The sequence below is a fragment of the Dermacentor variabilis genome, chromosome 8 (assembly GCF_050947875.1).
Source record: "Dermacentor variabilis isolate Ectoservices chromosome 8, ASM5094787v1, whole genome shotgun sequence".
Classification (NCBI taxonomy): domain Eukaryota; kingdom Metazoa; phylum Arthropoda; class Arachnida; order Ixodida; family Ixodidae; genus Dermacentor; species Dermacentor variabilis.
Window position 1 is genome coordinate 124926151 of NC_134575.1, and position 18240 is coordinate 124944390.

Here is an 18240-nt window from a genome sequence, read left to right on the forward strand (position 1 = left end):
TTATCTGATTATCGATTTTCAGTGCAGTGGCTCGGCCCCAACGAATCCCTCTCCACTTGAGTGTGCTCCTCGCCTCTTGTGAGCCAATTAGATAAGACAAGCCGCTCATTGTAGGTAATGTTATTCGTTTTTCAAGCAAACAAAAGTGACCTCCTATGAACGAGGAGAGCGTTTGGTTGGTCTGTTGAGACAACCCTGCGGGTGACCGCCCGATGCTTGCGTCGGCGGTTACGCAAATTTGACGTGATGAGATTGGAATCAAAACATATTGAAATAGTTTTACGATATAGGGTCCCAAGTCGTGCTTACAGATCCTCTAGATCGGTGAAGTAAAAGATTACACAACTCAGTCAATTTTTTCGCCAGGGCATGTGATAAATCGGTCCCGATAAACTTAAAAAAACCAACAGAAACTGCGTAGAATACTCAAAATCTACGAAACAAGAGAAAATAATTCATTCCGCATACGCACAGCCTATCGCGTGTGCTGAAAGTTTCTGCCAGATTTTGTGACGTGCGCGCAACCTTGTTTGACAGCTAATGAATTTTCGGAACTGCATCAAAAAGCACGAAATTGCCGCAACTGTCCCAAAGGCGCAGAACAGGTACTGTGCATGAAAGCCCGTTGCCTAATGACTTCATCGTATAAAAGAGCAGTGTATCAAACGAAGGCCTTCCCGAGGGGGAAAATATATGTCAAAGACATCGATGCATTTGAACCCGCCTAAGGTCACACCCAAATGCATCAACTTTATTCACACAATCATTTTCTCCTGTATGAGACAATGACCTCACCTGCTAACGTTTGCAAGTAGATGCGGTCGACAGAGACTACGAACATACACCTAGTAAAAGGGACGAAAACGGACTACCAGTAAAACTCGTACGAAGAATACGAAGCCTACGAAGAATATCGTCGTGAGCAGAAGCGGGAATTTACGCGAAGATGGCGAGCGGAACGTAAGAGGGACGAAGACCGTGCCGCAGGTACCAAGCTTTTGCACCTATGAATGCATCACCCCTACCGAGTCCGCTCCCAAGATAGCGGTGTGTGTAAACGACATTGTAATATATAATCAACATTATATATTACAACGTATTACATAATATATAATTATATAATCAACTGTTCATCATGTAAGCCGAACGCACTTAGGAGCAAGAGCCCCTGTCAGGCCGAATGGCCTTTAGCTCTTGGTTCCTCTTTCTGTAATGAAGAAAGGAAAAAAATAAACTTCAAACTTCAAACTTCAATGCCTGCCTGTTTTGTTCCCCTTCTCGACTCACAAGAAACCTCTCACATAGTAACTTTAAACTGCCACCGAATAATAACATCTACAGTGGAAAATTGGTGCAGTTTTGAGAAACCAAGGTTTCGAATGCTTTACCCCCAGAAATAAAACAGTCCCACGAAACAAAACATTAAGAACCTACTTTATGAGCCTTATTTGATCTAAGTGACAGTCGTTTTCGGTTTGTTTGTTGTATTGTGTTGTTGATGACAGATCTTTCTTCATTCTGCTGTAAAATGCATATTATTTTATTTTCTCATTATATGCTGTACTTCTGTTTGTCGCCGTGATTTTGGGCTTTTCATTTTACTCAAGCACTGTGTCATTGTCATCGTGCATTTTGTTTCTGAACACCACACTAACCTCTGGCTATTAGTTTTGTCAGTGTTTTGATAATTTTTATGGCAAGAGTAGTAATAAACTGAAAATGAATGAATGAATGAAAAGCGACCCCGACACTTGACGCGCCATAGCATCGTTCTGAAAAAGTAGACTCATTCCTCAATATGCCGACCATATATAACGGAAATAGTAACCTAATTATTAAGGTTCACCAGTGGCGCATATAGTACGCAAAATATCATACGCACTGGGCAGTTCAGTGGTTTTCATTGTTGCGATTCTTATGTAGAAGTAAAGTTCATTTTCGAAGCACTCGGACCCACCGTGGTTGCTTAGTGGCTACGGTGTTTGGCTGCCAAGAGCGAGGCCGCGGCATCAAATCCCTGCGACGGCGGCCGCATTCAGATGACGGCAAAATGCGAAACACCAGTCAGCTTAGATTTGGGTGAACTATGGAACCCCTGGTTGTCCAAATTATTCCACAGTCTCTCACTGCAGCATTCTTCAATCAAGTGGTGTTATTGTCGAATAAATTGTCATAATTTAACATAAAATAAGGTGTATTCGCGCAAAAAGTGTCCGTAATGACTATCCCTACATGGTAATGGTTGGCACTCGTCACATATTGGGTGCGGACAACAGCCATGCTGCTCTATCGCGCTTCACTTTGGACACGCAGCACCTGTTCGCTGCGCCGCCGTGAAGTTCACGTATACTCATTAGCTCATACACAGCTGGCGCTAAAGCGGCTATTTGAAGACGGCCATATACCCAAGAACACATAGCAAGTTCGGTTTCAAAAATGTTCACTGAACAGCTGCACAATACCTAGTGGCACATACTGTGTTAGATACCACTAGTTTCGGGATCGGACTACTTTTTTGGTCGGAAAGCTCGATAGCTGGATAGGTTGGACGAAAGCTGTGCTTAGAGTGCCATCAAAGCTGTTCGCACTGAAGAGGTTTACCGTTTCTGGTGCAGGTGTGATGGCGAACTGCTTGCACCCAGGATTTGTTAAGTCGGATTTTGCGGACCAAGCTTCCGGCTTCTATGCGAGGACAGTTGGCTTCGTCATTCGTTTGTTTGGAAAGGTCAGATTTTTTTTTGTACGTATGCTTGCTCTTTCACATTTAGGAATTTCCAATTGATGAGTAGCATTTCATGAGTGCTGGAGTGTGACAAACTCTTTCCTAAAGAATTTCGACCCCGTAAAATTTAGTGACAAAGAAAGATGAAGGGTTATTGCTTTAATTCATGAAAATTCCCTGGTTGTTTTTACGTCGCTAAAGCCTATCATTTTCAATACCACGTATTTTATTCATTTTTGGTATTTGTAAGTTTTTCGCGCAATCTGATCTGCTTTAAAATAAATTCTGGCGTTTCACTGGGCAATACTACGATCTGGTTTGCTAAGCCACACGAGAGGACTAGTATTCTGCGCCACCTTCAACGCATCGCATCTCTCCCGGCCTCTATTATTCTTAGGAATCTATCATGCTACAACTCACTTGTGCGTACTTGATTTACTATGTGTAGAAAGAAAAATCATGATTTTGCATTTTTTGTCATTTATGACCGCATCCTAGACAGGTGAAACGGAGGATTTGCAAATAAGGATTCAGCAGCACAAGAACGATGCCAGTAAAGGAAATTCAAGTTTGATCACCTCGGTCAATCATCACATGATTGCTAACCAGAACATTGGGATTGGGAGGCTGCGAGTGTAACCGCGACATAGCTGTGCCTATCTTCAAGACTAACCTCATTTTCTTGTCATAGTCGAACTACTAGACATGCGATTAACTGAGCACAGCGTAATCTCCCCGAGATGTATAAAGAGCCACAAAAGAGCCGACAGCAGACACTACAATATTCGACGGCGCTGCGTGCAATAGCAGTATGACGACCATGTTTTTGTATCTACCCCCATAGTACAACAAAGATTTATTGAGGAACTTCTGCGATGCTATTTCGGACCCCGCAAGATCATCCAGTATGAGGTAGTGCCAGACAGCATTACGCAATCACAGCAGTGCCGCGCATGGCCTGTAGTCGCCCAGGTGTTGCATCTTAAACTTTTATGGGCACGGTGACGAACTTCGGGACTTTGGCTCTTTGTGTGTATTCTTTCCTACATCCTCATGTATTGTTTCTTTATTTCTTTCTTTCATTCATTCTTTCTTTCTTTCTTTCTTTATTTCTTTCTTTCTCTGTCTTGTTTCCATACTCCAGACGGTGTTCTTTAAGAAGGAGGCGCTGGCAATTGTACGTGTTTACATTTCTCAGGGAGCCACTTTTCACCTGCTAACAAATAGTAAGCGATGTCGCTCGGCAGAGGACGCGCCTGCATTTATCTCAAGGTTCGCGCATGTTATCTATTGTTGTATAAAGTTTCTTCATTTCAATGCAATAAGGCATCGTCGTCATGACATCGTTTTCTTGCAGTCATAGACTTGGTCGGGCTTGGCAAGAGAGTGTCATAACAGGGCAGGATGTTCTCGAAAACATAATATGTCACGTACAGCCGACGTAGTCTATATATCAGAATGACCACTATGGACTCCAAATAAAGGTTTCTTTTGAAGTATATTCTGTCGCTACATTGCTTGAATGCTAATCGCATTACCGCCAGCGTAATCATCATACGGATTCTCACAGATTTTTACAGTGGAGCTGTTCTACACTATGTTCTGGTAGTTTGTGCACATAAACAAAAAAGATAGCGGACTCCAGAGAGCTAGGATTGCTAAAGCAACAAACAAAAGCGTATCGCCGGGTATGCCACAGCTGCGTTTAATCGCGAGAAGTGTCAACACGCATTGCAATAAAAAAATATTGCAGTAAAAAGGAAAACCGGAATAGGCAACTGTTTAGGATGGATTGCGGTTGGACGTCTCGGACTCCACAGGCAAACTATGTAGCCCTATCTCATTTCCCTTCCACCCATGCAATGGGTAGCCAATCGTCCGGCGAGGACTGCGCAAGAACAGCGCGCCTACGAAGAATACCGCCGTGAGCAGAAGCGGGGATTTACGCGATGATGGCGAAGGGCACGTAAGAGGGACGAAGACCATGCCGCAGACGCCAAGCTTTTTCACCTATGGCTGCATCATCCCTCCGACTCTGCTCCCATCGTAATTGTGGGTGACTTCTACCGAGACGCGTCTCGGCCAGACGGAGAGTGGTTCGTGGCGTTTCTCTTGGAATGGTTCGGAATTCATGATTACACAAACATCAGCGTGCCAACGACGCGTCATTGGTCGTGTACTGACCTAAGATTGGCCATGAACCTTTCCAGTATTGCCACAGAGGCACTGGTCATATATCATAGCGATCATAAAGCGATAGTCACCTTGGTGACCAAGTAAAAGCATATGAAAGACCAAATAAACAGAAGTTAAAATAAAAGAAACAGCATTGAGTGTGCAATTCAATAAAACAAAAAATTCTAAAAGAAACTAAATAAAGTGTGGTGTATGTCTTTTATTTTCAATAAACAAAATTATTATCAACGCATTTATTGCCATATATAAGCTGCGCTGGTCCTGCCCCTTCAAAAAGTTGAGTGCCTTTGATTTTTTTTCTGCGTTCATGATTTTCAAAAAAAAGGGGGGGGGGGCGACGGTGGATCGTTTGGTAGGTAGTGTGTCCTTGTTTTAGAGAGCAAGTCTTAGGCACTCATTCCTCCTTTGAGCGTCGGCGTCCCTCGGGGTCTTTGGCGTAACCGTGCAAACAAGCAAGGGAACGATAAAAGAGCGAACACGGAGCGCAGCGAAAAATACAAGACGGCGATAACGAAGAGACCGCGAGGAGGAAAGGGGAGGAGGTAGGTATGGCGAAAGTGGGAGAAGAAAATCGTATTGCCGCGCAAGCCGTGCTCTGCGGCAATGACCGCTGCGGGTTGGCGCCAGAGCAGCGCGCCATCATCTGTTCACCGGTGACAAAATCGATAAGGCACGTGGCGACCAAGTCCGCCGATACCACATATGGAAACAAAGCTCTGAATGAGCGGAGGTCTGTCTGTGAGGGCTGCTGTGGATCGCGCTCACGCGTCACCCATACGCTCCCTCGCGTGATCTCTCCGTTATCGTGGCAGTAGATGTATATAATCGTTATGCAAAAATGCTTTTTATTGCTTTTGCTCCGTGTTGATTTTTTTTTGGCTTTGGGGTTTATAAGACTGCACACGCTGGTTTTGTTCAGCGCCAATAAATTCAAGAATGTGAAAGTTAAACGGTCCCTCCAACGTACCTGAGAATACTTCTGATGCGGCATTGAAAATACTGCAATGAAATGGTCATGTCGTTCAGTGAAGGCGACACCAAAGGGTGTGGTTAAACAGATGAGGTAATATTTATCACGCCACTTGTATTTCTGAGGTGCTGCGGGAACCATCTAAAAATAGGAAACTGATCCTGTTTACGGTCATAATAGGACATGAAATTGATATTCAAAGAAGAAATTAAATGAGACCGACATACCACTTCTATTGGTTACTCATTTGATAATTGTCGAGCTAATCAAACCCGGTTTGGGATGCGAGAAAATGTGAATGCATCGTATATGTCGTTTTTTAAGGCGAAAGCCATATATCTATGGTTCAAGGTTGCGGTCTGAGGTAGAGAAAAGCAGAGTGCCCGTATAAATGCCCGTTAGTCGTCGTTTGCTTCCACATCGCTAGCACATCTATGCACCTAACGATTTCAAAAAGCCATAGTTAACTAATATCGAGGTAATTAAGGCACTCGACCGATTTCCTTTGGTGTTAATTACGGCGAAGCTGAATAATGCATAGGTAATTAAGGTCGCTGGATGTGTCTTGAGTGCGCAGGCTTTCGCCTTCACCATATTTGGCGTAGGGTAATGTAACTGCCAATTTTTTTTTAGGGCTTGCGCATTGTATACTATATGATTCTGTGCGTTGCTCAAAAAGTTGTTGGTCCTTTTTTGTTTCCGATGAAGAGAAAAATTACCTATATGGCATCAAATATAACCAAAGTTTTTCCCAGGCCCCAATAACCCTCGCCGAGGCACTTCGGCAATCCTTAACACAGTTCTCCAGAGACCTGTCTTGATAAGATATTTAAAGGTAGCTGTAAAACAATGTTTCTGTACTATGCTACGTATATATGTCCACTGTATAGAAATGTTTCTTGGTGAATGAGTGCGACACATTGCGTAAAGTGTTCATCCACAAATTATATGTGAATTGCTGCCTGCTCTGCTTCTGCAAAATTCTTAGGGCTTCAAATACGAAATGATATATATAACATTTCTGATCAGTTAAAAATGCACAATGCGCCCATTACAAAATTGTCTTAGCTCCTGTTATTTGAAAAGTTGGACGTACTACGTCGTCGTGGTTTCCTTGAAAAGATGCTTCCAGCGACGCACACTCCCTATGCGCACTACTACTTTATACAAACGATTAAAATCTCAATTGAAATAACTTTGGGGTGACGTGTACCATACAGTGCGTCCTGCAGAACAAACCATGTTTGGGAAATATAGTGTTATTTATCTTCATATACATGGTCGGTTACATTTAACAAGTGTTTCAACCGAGTCAACTGTCAATATTCTCACGTATGGTACGCCGGCTCTTCTTAAGCTCCGTGGTGTCCTAGCGGCTATGGTGTCCTAGCAACATCGGCTGCGATGTCAGGGGTGCAAATCGCGGCCGCACTTCCACTGTAGTCACATGCCAAATGCCTACGTCCCGCGCATTAGGTGCACGGCAAAGGTCCACTGGTGGGCGAAATCAATCCGGGGTCGCACACTACGACGTGCCTCATAACCAAATCCTGGTTATGGCGCCTAAAAGCCCTAAATTCAGTTAAATAGATTTGCTCACAGTCGCAGCTTATGCGCTCATAAGGTAACGGAAGCACGATGCTGCGAGGTCAATGCCATTGTCCTTTTTTTCTGTTTCCATTGCCCCACCGTACTCTGTCTTTTGCCTGGTCCCTTTCGACTTGCTCTTTAAGTCGCCACACGCTAGCCCTTGATCGAATGATGGTAAAGCTCTCGAGCTTTCAATAAATTGTTTGTTAATTCTGCATGGTACAACAAAAGATGAGACCGGTGAATTACGCATTTGCTTGGTTGCATGAGTGCTCTCCTACTTGATCTTTGTAGAAAGAGCAGAAATTAACAGGATACGTGTACTTTTTCACCGCAGAGCGTCAGTGACGGCGCGCAGACATCTGTGCATCTGGCCGTATCGGAAGATGTGGAAGGAGTCAGCGGCAAAATGTTCTCCGACTGCAAGCCGTCGTTTGCGCCTGGAAAACTGCAAGATGCCGAAGCCTTATGGTATATCTCGCAGAGAATGGTGGGCCTCAGCTGAAGGCCAACTAATTCGGGTGTGAAGTGCTTGAACAAAGAAGTTATGCAGCCATTGCAGACAAACACGCATGCATGGTATATTCCGGGGCCATACACCAACTATGGCAGATATTGGTGACGTGACATGGGCCACAGGTGTTGCCCTTAAAGTTGATTGAATAGGCCCAGAAAGTATCTCATTTCTATTCACACTCACAATTATCATGGTTAGCAACACAGCTGTAATTTTAGTAAAGGAGATCGGAAGTACATTTCGCTTGGCTATACGATTACGCCAAAATATTTGCAAGCGTTGCTAACGGCACTAAGCCCTCTCCCATCGCCTGCACGAAGTCAAGAATAAAAATTCGGGGACTTTCCCATGAACCCAGTACGAAGGTTATAAATTGAGAGGCGTCTGTCATCTGCTGTCCATATTATCAAGCGCACAGCTTCGGTGAACGTGGGATTTTTGTGTAGCCTATAATCCAGTGGTGCCACGGCGCTGCCGCATGCATCTACGTCGACAGTTTCTTTTTCAGAAAGTTTTGATCGGAAACTTGATACTTCGCAGGTTTCTCGCAGGGCTTTCCCACGTTGCAGTAATACCCAATAGTAATATATATATATATATATATATATATATAAAGTAAGAAAGGAAGGGATGTAGAAAGTGAAGACGATGGCCAACACTTCCTTAAGCGTAGGGTTGGCTACCCTACGCTAGGGGATCAGAAGAGGGGAGTAGAAAGAAGGGCGATATCAATAGAAAAGAATGCGGTGAGTGTGACCATGTGCCCTCACACGACTAAATAGTTGAAAGAAGTCGCACAAACCAGTAATACGCAGAGACCACAAAAATTGCTTCACTGGCTTCTGAGCTGATCATGAGTCAGGGCATTGTTCCAGCATTGTGTGTTCACTCAGTGCGCTTCCATCTATTCTTCTCAATGCGTGGGCATATATCGACTGATTGTTTAAAATTAAGGACAGTGGCAATATAGGCGGTTACTGTTCTCCTCGCAGCCGCAGGCCTAGCTTACATGACGGGCAGCAACACTACTTGTGTAATGAGCTTTCGTGAAAGTCACTCAGAGCCACAGGCGAAACAAAAGAAATGTTTCACGTTGGTGCAGTCTGGACGGAGTTCTGAGCTGCAGCGAAAGGTTTAGACCCTGCAGTTTGGTGTGGCTTGTATGTGCAGTATTCTACTCAACTAATCTGCAGCGTCTGTCCTTGAGGAAACAGTGGGAGACATAGTCATATTTTTGATCTGACTTCTGAGCTGCTGATTAGGGTCCTCAGTATTTTCCTTGTGAATGTTAGTCAGTCCTAATCTTGACTAAGCTTTTCGCTGTTTAACCATGATAACATTACAACAAATCGTCCATTACCCGAACAATATTCTGGTTGGAACTTTATCAGACGCCGTTTTAGGGAAACGACACTCATAAAAAACAGCATCCTATCAGCGAATCAGCGCCACGAGTTGCCTGACTCAATTGCACCAAAGTGAGCTACGAGAAAACTGGTTGAGGCGACCTCAGTGTGTCGGCAACGGCGGTCGTCCACACAATACGCCGGGGCAATGCGGTAATTTGCAGAAGCTTGTTGTATGATGATGTATGGACCCATGCGGTGATGTAGAAACTTCTTATAGAGGCCACTGGTTGGAATATGAGTCCATAGGAGAAATGCTTTGACTAAGCGCAATCATACGACACGTCATATGGTTCCACGGTCGTAAGTTTGTTGTCCCTATAGTACCCAGCATTTACACCGTCATAAAATGCTCGTGAGATGTTGAAGTCAAGGAAAGGGGAATAATGGAGATCAATCGGGAAGCTTTGTATAGCCTGTGTACCGCTATAAGCATTTTGAAGGCTCGAACAGCAAGTTCGCATCACAAGCGACTGCTGGCTTCACATTTTGTGCGATGGAGCGCGTGCCATGTGCCCGCATGTCTCCGAGGTCGGCCGACCGGCGGGCGCGGACAGGGTCACAAGCCAACAGCCAATCCACAACAAGAGAAACCAAAGCTGACTTTCTCTTCGCCCGTTTACCTCTTAGCCAACGACGGGTTCGCTTTGCAAATGACTCATATGCGTGACACATTCAGAATTTGCAGTGCCACACCGCTGTTTCTAACGGTCTCTGACGCATGCAAAATTTTCATCAATCACATGAGACCAAGTGAAGGGTTCGCCTTCCGAACGGTTATAACATTCCGCCCCAGGTGTCTTATGGATAGTGTTTAAATCTCATCGCGTATTTCTGGCTCCGAAATTTATTCTGGAACATACAACCAGCAAAACGCTGTCCTCAATATCTGTGTAAAAAATTTTAGTGATAGCTGCCATTCAGACGTGGATTTGTACACCACTTATTGTTACAATGAGCCGAAGGAATTATTTTCCGATTTACTCATTACAATAATGGTATTTACTGAGCCACGTACTGAGCTAACTTTAGATCATGCCTCGCTTTACACGAAGCATTTTTCTATAAGAGTCGCTCAAAATATTGCTAGCTCCAACCTCGAGGATCAGCTTCAGCTGCTGGCGATCTAGTGCCCAAGAGGCGGCCCGAGTTCAAGGCATTTTGGAATAGGGATGCCTCTCCTAAGCTTGTATAATAAAACAAAGTGCCATGTTTCTCCTACTTTCGCTCCTTCTCTCTCAATTTTGTAGTTTTTACTCGTAAGCAGCTCCACGCTGAGTTAGTAAATGATGCTGCTTGGAGGTACACGGAACTCTGGAATCGACTCAAAACCTTCTCACATTTTCCCCGTTCGAAGAAGTAGCAGGTGCAACTGCAAGTCGCCTTTGAGTAGGCAGACACTGAACGGTCTGCTTGCCCATCAGAGATGAGGTGAAATAAAGTTTATAGTTTTAAATACCACCTGGTTACGGCGCTGGCAGTAATGCAGGTGGTATTGGTATCCAAAAGAGCTGAACTGCGCATTATTTAAACAGGGATTCGCTGGAAAGAATCGAGCAATATGAAAACATGTATGTAAGTTTATGGGATTGCAGGCACGAATGCGCGTGTTGCACAATTTCCGAGGGGGCATGTGTACCTTACACTCAGTGCAACTCGAAAAAAAAAATTAATTCCACTGGATAAACCACAGAACCGATTTTATGGGTCCCCGCGCATGGCTGCCATGAAGTGAAGTACAACGTGAATCCCATTGTGTAACAAAATCAAACAATATACATAAGGACATGAAGTCATTAGAACACTGTACATACCTTTACAAACTGGCGGGAACTCTATGGCCAACCACCAATGCGGTGTGCAAAAATGATAAAATGCGGACATATTAACAGTACCTCAAACACCTATTAGGTATACCGAAAGCCGTTTCTTTTTCATCGCAGCTGTGGAATTTGGTTCTTTAAATTTACGATATTTGTCTGAGAAGTATCTGCGGTACGCTCAAAGAAATGTAAATTTAAAAAGTTTGAGTTACATGAATATGAACTTGAAATACCCTTACGCTGTTAACTAGTTTAATGTTTTGTTTGATTTAGGGAAGCACCCTCGGATATCTTCTTTTGTTAATATTAGAGCAGCGATGTATTCTCCATTGAATTTGTCTTGAGAGCCCCTAACAGTCGCGCTGGAAAAGCCATCTTGCATTTGGGGAACAAAAAAAAGTTCCAAGGTAGAAGATATGACGAGTACAGCAAGAGTCTTACAGCGCAGTGGTGAAATTGTGTATCAAAACCTCCGGACCTATCAATACAAGGAGCGCAGGAGCATGATCGTTGTGCAGATTGCAGCAATTTTCTGTGGAACAAAACTTGGTGGCACATGGGGGCAAACAATCTCTGTCGCTTCAGAACCTCCACGCGGAAAGCTGCATTGAAATTTTGGCTTCAAGTGTGATTTCGAGGTCGCTGGATCCAATCCCGGTGGCGCCAGCCGTATTTTAATCTCCTGTGGCCGTATTTTATCTTCTATGGCAGGTTACCGTATTATAGCGCTGACTAGGCGTACTTGTAAGCTATTTCAAAAGAGGATTCTTAGCCTGCTACAACACTTCCTCGAATTGAACAAATTGGTTGACCCTTATCAATGTGGCTTTAGAGAAAGCTGATCTACAGCTGACCACCTCGTGCGAGTTAATGCATACATTTGCGATGTTTTTCTGCACAAACAGTTCTTTCTGGCTCATGAAACCACCAGGCGCTACGTAATTTTTCGAGATAGCTCGGAAATGAATATTTGTTACAAAATGCTTAATGTAATAGAAAGTTAATTAGCAAATCGCATGTGCCGTGTTAGAGTAGGCAATGCGTTGTCCAGACAATTTATCCCTGAAACTGTGGTACATAAAGGAGGAGTACTTAGTGTTACCCTTTTTGTTGTAAAACTGAATATGCTACGTTCTTTTATTCCATAATGGTCTGACCGAAGCTATTGGCGCCATGGCTGTGCCCGTCATAGAATGTGATCCATAATTCGTAGAGGTGACAAAACACGCCCAGAGGTACATATTGGAATGCATTTCCTAGAACTTAAGTCGAAATACTCTTACACGGAGTTTTACACAGACGCTTCTAAGTCCCATGCCGGCGTGTTTTATGCACAAATCAGACCATCCTTCTCGGAATCCGATGTCTTGCACCCCGAAACAATTACATTTACGCGGAGGCCTATGCATTATTTTCGGCCGTAAAACATATAAGGAAATAAATAACAGCACCGTGTGTTTCTCTGAGTCTCTTCTTTTTTCCTGTTTTTTATTCGCGCTACAACAAACACATTCAACGAAATTAAAACATGAAAAAACAATTACATTTACAGAATCACTAAGTGTCGTAAAAGCCTCAATGTCACTGCGTAAACACCGAAACCCTATACATACCTAGCTTTATTCCGTTATTTCCACATCGTACGAGCCTCAGCAGGAAATCATTATCTATTCGCTGCATAGACACAGCTGCACAGAGAGTAAAATGCTGGGGGACCAATTTACACATCAGTTGCATCGCAAGCTACCAATCCAACCGGCGAGTTCACTACCTTAGATCACAAGCCTTTTCTCTGAAAGGTACTAGGAAGCCACTGGGAAAGCTTATCGGACACTCAAACAACTAATAAGATCCATGTAATTAAGCCAGAGTTGGGTTCCTGGCCCTCAACAGCAAAAACGAGACGAACGGATGTCCAATTCCGTCGTCGCAGAATGTGACACACATATGACACCTGCAATTTCTTGCTGACTGCTGATGTACCTCTAACTTGTGGTAGATGTGGTGAGAGGCTGAGTGCCCTCTACGTTCTTCTGAGTGTCGGGAAGCCGAAACTGGGAGAAAGAAAGACCTTTCTCTAGGTAACTTAAAGGCCAATCTTCTACATTCTGTAATGTTTCTTGTAGAAGAACAGTTTTTTGGCACCGATGCCGTACTACGTATCGAGATTGATGCTGTATGCATGTCTTAAGCCCAATAAATTCGCACTGCATCCTTTCTCTAGAGGATGCCGCTGTGATTGTTTTCCGCAGCACATGCCTGGAGACCCTTCCGCTTCAATGGCTCTGTTTACGCAACAGTGCTTCTTGAAAACGTTTGCCTCTGACACCTTTCTGTACATCACCACTATTTCACAACGTATCATTTGTGTCCATAGCACCACTTCATGAGCCATTCCCATTCTTTTATTACATATAGGTTTTATGCGCGTTACATCGACCGTTTTTTAGGCACTTCAGAGCCCTGTACCATGTACCTCTCGTTATTCATCGCTACATGGCGAACGCATTAATAATCTTTGGCTTTCTTTTGCGACACTTGGCCCTTGCGCCACGAAGCAACCCACATTCATACAATGTTCTATGCTTTCACACTTATAAAACGAGTGTGATCTGCTATCCCAAATACCTATTTGAAGTTGTAGCCCAGCAGGAATAAAGGAAATAAAGGGTAAGATACTCGGCTTCTGAGCGTCGAGTCGTAGGTTCCAAACTAATCGCTGCGAAGATTTTTCCTTCCAATTTATTTTGTTTTATAGACCATTTTTTCTATGGCAATTCGTCTTACGTGACAGACGGATGGTTTTTTTGATTGGGTAGGCGTACAAACACTTATGCACTTAAAAAGTCGAAACATCAAGTCTGCCTTGTCATACGCTAGCCCGGTGCGCTCACGAGGCCAACTGAGAGCATTCAGTGAAGGGCATAAGACAGCGGTGCCGCTATGCCGTTTACCACTTCTTACTGACTGCATGAAACTGGGACAGGCTTCCCATATACCAATTAAATTGTTGCACATTCGTTTAGAGAAGTACAAAATTCGTCAAGTAGATCAAACGCCGATGCCATGTGCTGTGATGTGCGAGTATCGTCCACAATCTCACTCATCACCCTATCACATGGACAAGATATTGCAATGAAATTTGGCGATATAAAACGTGATCTGAGTGTTAGTCTATCAAGGCGCCGTCTGTTAGAGGTCACAGATTCCTATGCAAGGTTCAGGTGATGAAGTGCTGAAGTGGATGCCACTACGAATTAAGAACCGTTTTTCCCCAGACTAAGAAAACGAGAAAGGGGTTAGCCGAGGGGCCCGATTTTTTTTAGTCATTTGATAAAAAGCCAACCAACACTGACACCAAGGGAAATACGGGAAATTACTTGTGCCTAATAAATGAAATAAAGAAACGGTAAATTAAAGGAAATGAAAGTGGATGAAAAAACAACTTGCCACAAAGCTTGTGGGTTCGGTTCCCACCTACACAGGTGCCCTGCAATCAGCATCATTGGGTGATAATAATTTTTTCTATACAATAACGGATACTAAACACCATCAGAATTACCCAAGCAATTTCATGTGTACACAATATGATTTTTACAACTGGTTAGTCTGAAATAGACAAAGGTAGCGAACGAACTGAAACACTACTAACTTTTTTAAAAATGATCCGATACTGTTAAGGTAAATATAAACGCTTGTTAAACAAAAACCGTCGTCCACGCGCACAGATACAAACAATAAAAAATGAAAAAAATGCAGACGTTATATCAGGCACCCACTTATTAAATAGTTCGGACTCTGAAGACATAAAAACATTTTCGCTTAATATATAAACGTAAATGAGCATACTGAAACATAATAAATCCAAAACGTTTACTTCATCAGGCGCTCTCACGAGTACGGGGCATATGCTTTCCTTTAATGTTAAACTGCTATTGTTAAACTGTTTTCTAAAGAATGTAATATTGTAGGATTATGTGGTGCACAACAGGCATGCCTAACTTAAACAAAAGTGCACTTGTTCCACAAAGGAGCGGTTCGTCGCGTTGCAAATCAGCCGTTTTTTTTTCTTCCACTAGTCAACTGTTCGGCAAATATGCCCTGTCAGGGTGCACGTCAGATAATCATTGGTTGCTCTCATGTTATGGGTCCTATTTCGAGCAAAGTATCAGCGCAGCACTCGTTATCTAAGGTTCATAAAACATCTACATCCGTCGAAATAGACCCATAAAAGTTGTTTATACGCACACTTAAAACACTATGACAATCAGTCCATACTTTACACAGCGCCGTCTCTCCTAAATAAACATAATTCAGAAAGTTTTGAAGTAACCTGCCATTATAGATCTCAAATCCGATTGTATTCCAATAGGAATAGATGTATGTAATAATATGAATAGAACGTAAAGAAACATTTAACTGGTACTATGTATTTGTGCAGGAATGCGCTGAACTGAGCTGGTTTACTTGTAATGTACAGCCGCGGCCCCGTCTGTGTAGAGCGCGCGAGCAGACGGCCATGCAATGCGGGGCGACACCGTGCGGCAATTGCGAGATCTGAAGCACTGTGCCCAGGAGCATGCGCCGACTAATAGACGTGCAGGTCGGCGGACGCTGCTTTAAACCAGAAATTATTTTGGTAAGCGCATGTGTTTTGCCGGTTGTGCGCATAACCCGAGGGCGCCATCTTACTACGCGCGATGAAAATGGAATTGCGCACGTGAGTGATAGCGTGTGCGATTCTGTCAAGGCACCTGATATGAAAAAGTACGTCTTAACCAATACCAGATAATGTTATCTGCCAATGAAATGACAACATCGCATGCGTGCTGCCTATGTGATACATAGAAGTCAAACCTATTCGCAAAATTTATTTGCAATGGCTCCCCGACTCACAGCGGATGAGAGACGCGCAATTGCTATTATGGGGCGCACAATGTCACAAAGAGCGATATGCGCAGCTACCCGGCGCCCTATGCGCACAGTTAAAACAGGGTCCTTCAGGCTGCTTATTATGAAGGACGAATTAGTGATGCTCCTCGTGCAAGTCGACAGCGGTCGACATCAGAAGATGAGGACCGCTTAATCATAGCAGCAGCTGTGAACGCTCATTATATATATATATATATATATATATATATATATATATATAAACTCTCGGTCCTCCAGCGCCTCCGACAGCGATGGAGTTCGACACAAGAACCCCGGCGTCATTGACACCGAGTTAGACCAAGAGTTACACCAAGGCCCCTGTCACATATAAGAGGGAGGACAAAATAAAATGGTAGACGAAGAAAGGTTTCAAGAAGACGACGAAGATGGCGTTAAGAATGACGTGGATTGACCGAAGACGAAAGAAGGAAAGAAGTTCTTTGTGAGGTGACAAGAGATGATTGGTGGAGAAGTATCCGGTGAGATGGAAAGCGATGATTGGTGAAGAAGAGAAGAAGACGAAGAGAAGGATTGCGTGGACTAACAAGAAGGCTATAAAAGGGCGAGGGAGGGCGAGACACAGGGGGAGAAGAAAGCAGCGGAGACTTGGCGGGTCAGGGACGGTTCGACCGGAAGAGAGCGACGCCGGCTACCGCTCCGGTGAGCTCGCGGTCTACGGCTTTGCACCGCAGACTTCCTGCCGTTCCTGAGCCCGTTCCGGGGAGTCCACGCAGGGCGCTACCACCTGCTACGGCCAGGGGTGTCTCTACCGCTGTTGTCACATCTTCCTGGTGGTGCTCCAACGTCAACATCATCGGCCACACCTTCACGGGCGCTAGGACCGGGAGCGTGTCCGACGCAACCAACGACGCCTCCAGCGACGCCAGCCCTCGAACGTCGAACGCCACTCCGACGCCGGCTACGGGACCCACACCACGCCACATCCGCACCGAACCAGACGTGAGCACAAACGTCAACCACTCTCAATAGAACGCTAGTGGCAGTGTTACCGGTTCGTGTGTACTGATAGTTTTTGTATCTTTTGTGTTAGTTTTGTTAGGTTTGTGTGCTGTTGTTCGTGTCGCGTGGGTTGTATTAAATGTGCATCTGTGTGGGTACACCTGTCGCCTAGTCCATTCTTTTCCGTGACAGCCCCTCGTTCCGAGGCACAGAACAAATCAATATGGACAAGTGGCTCTCCGCTATCAAGAGCGCCGATGCCGGGGAGCAACTATGGGCTGTCCAGAGGACCCACGATGCGGCGGTCGGGCATGGCCTGACTGTCCCAACGTGGGAGCGGCCCGCAGCGCGCTGAGTCGCGTACATCAGGACCTTCATTAAAGTTTTGCATCCATCCACTGACACCAAATGACAAGCGTTCTCTCGAGTGCGGTAAAAAGGACAAAATCCCAATTACCACTGAAAATAAGAAAGCGATAGCCTAAAGGTCAGCGCTCATTTGTATTATTTATTTGAATACATGTCACCTAACATCCCACATCTTACTTTTCCCGTAGTGCCATTTCTGACTTTTCAATTTCAAGATGGCTTTTATTATCCATTGGAATTGTAGAGGGCTTCTACACAGCTTAGATGACATCAAAGACATGTTAAGTAACTTCGTTCCTGTGACCTTGTGCTTACAAGAAACAAACTTAGGCGAAAAGCACAAAAATATTTTAAAAGGCTTCACTGTTGTACGGCGCGACCGTACTCAGGCGAACCGGCTTTCGGGTGGTGTAGCTATTTAGTAAAGCAGTAAAGTGTAGCTATTGTTCTACAGAGCGGCATTGCAGCTCGAGAAGCTGATATTAATACTCACTTAGGAGCCATTGCTGTCATGGTTTTAGCACATAAAACCATTACCATTTGTTCAATGTACATCCCACCACATTCACATTTTACTGTAAGAGATCTGGAGTTAATTTTAAACCAGCTACCTAAACCTTTTTTAATGGCAGGGGATTTTAGCGCTCACAACATATTATGGGGTAGCAAAACAAGTGACACCAGGGGACAAATGCTTGAAGATTTTATCCTGACAAACGAAATATGCCTCTTAAACACTGGTGCGGCAACCTACT

General features: G+C 44.1%; 1 protein-coding gene across 1 annotated transcript in view; it reads left to right on the forward strand.

Moving 5' to 3' along the window:
• The window catches only part of LOC142591559 (retinol dehydrogenase 13-like), a 36893-nt gene extending 28910 nt beyond the window's left edge, over positions 1–7983 (forward strand). Inside the window, exons 5-6 of the mRNA XM_075703872.1 lie at positions 2616–2725; positions 7816–7983. Of these exons, the coding sequence (XP_075559987.1) occupies positions 2616–2725; positions 7816–7983 (278 nt within the window). The remainder of the gene's footprint in view (positions 1–2615; positions 2726–7815) is intronic.
• The last annotated feature ends 10257 nt before the right edge of the window (positions 7984–18240 follow it).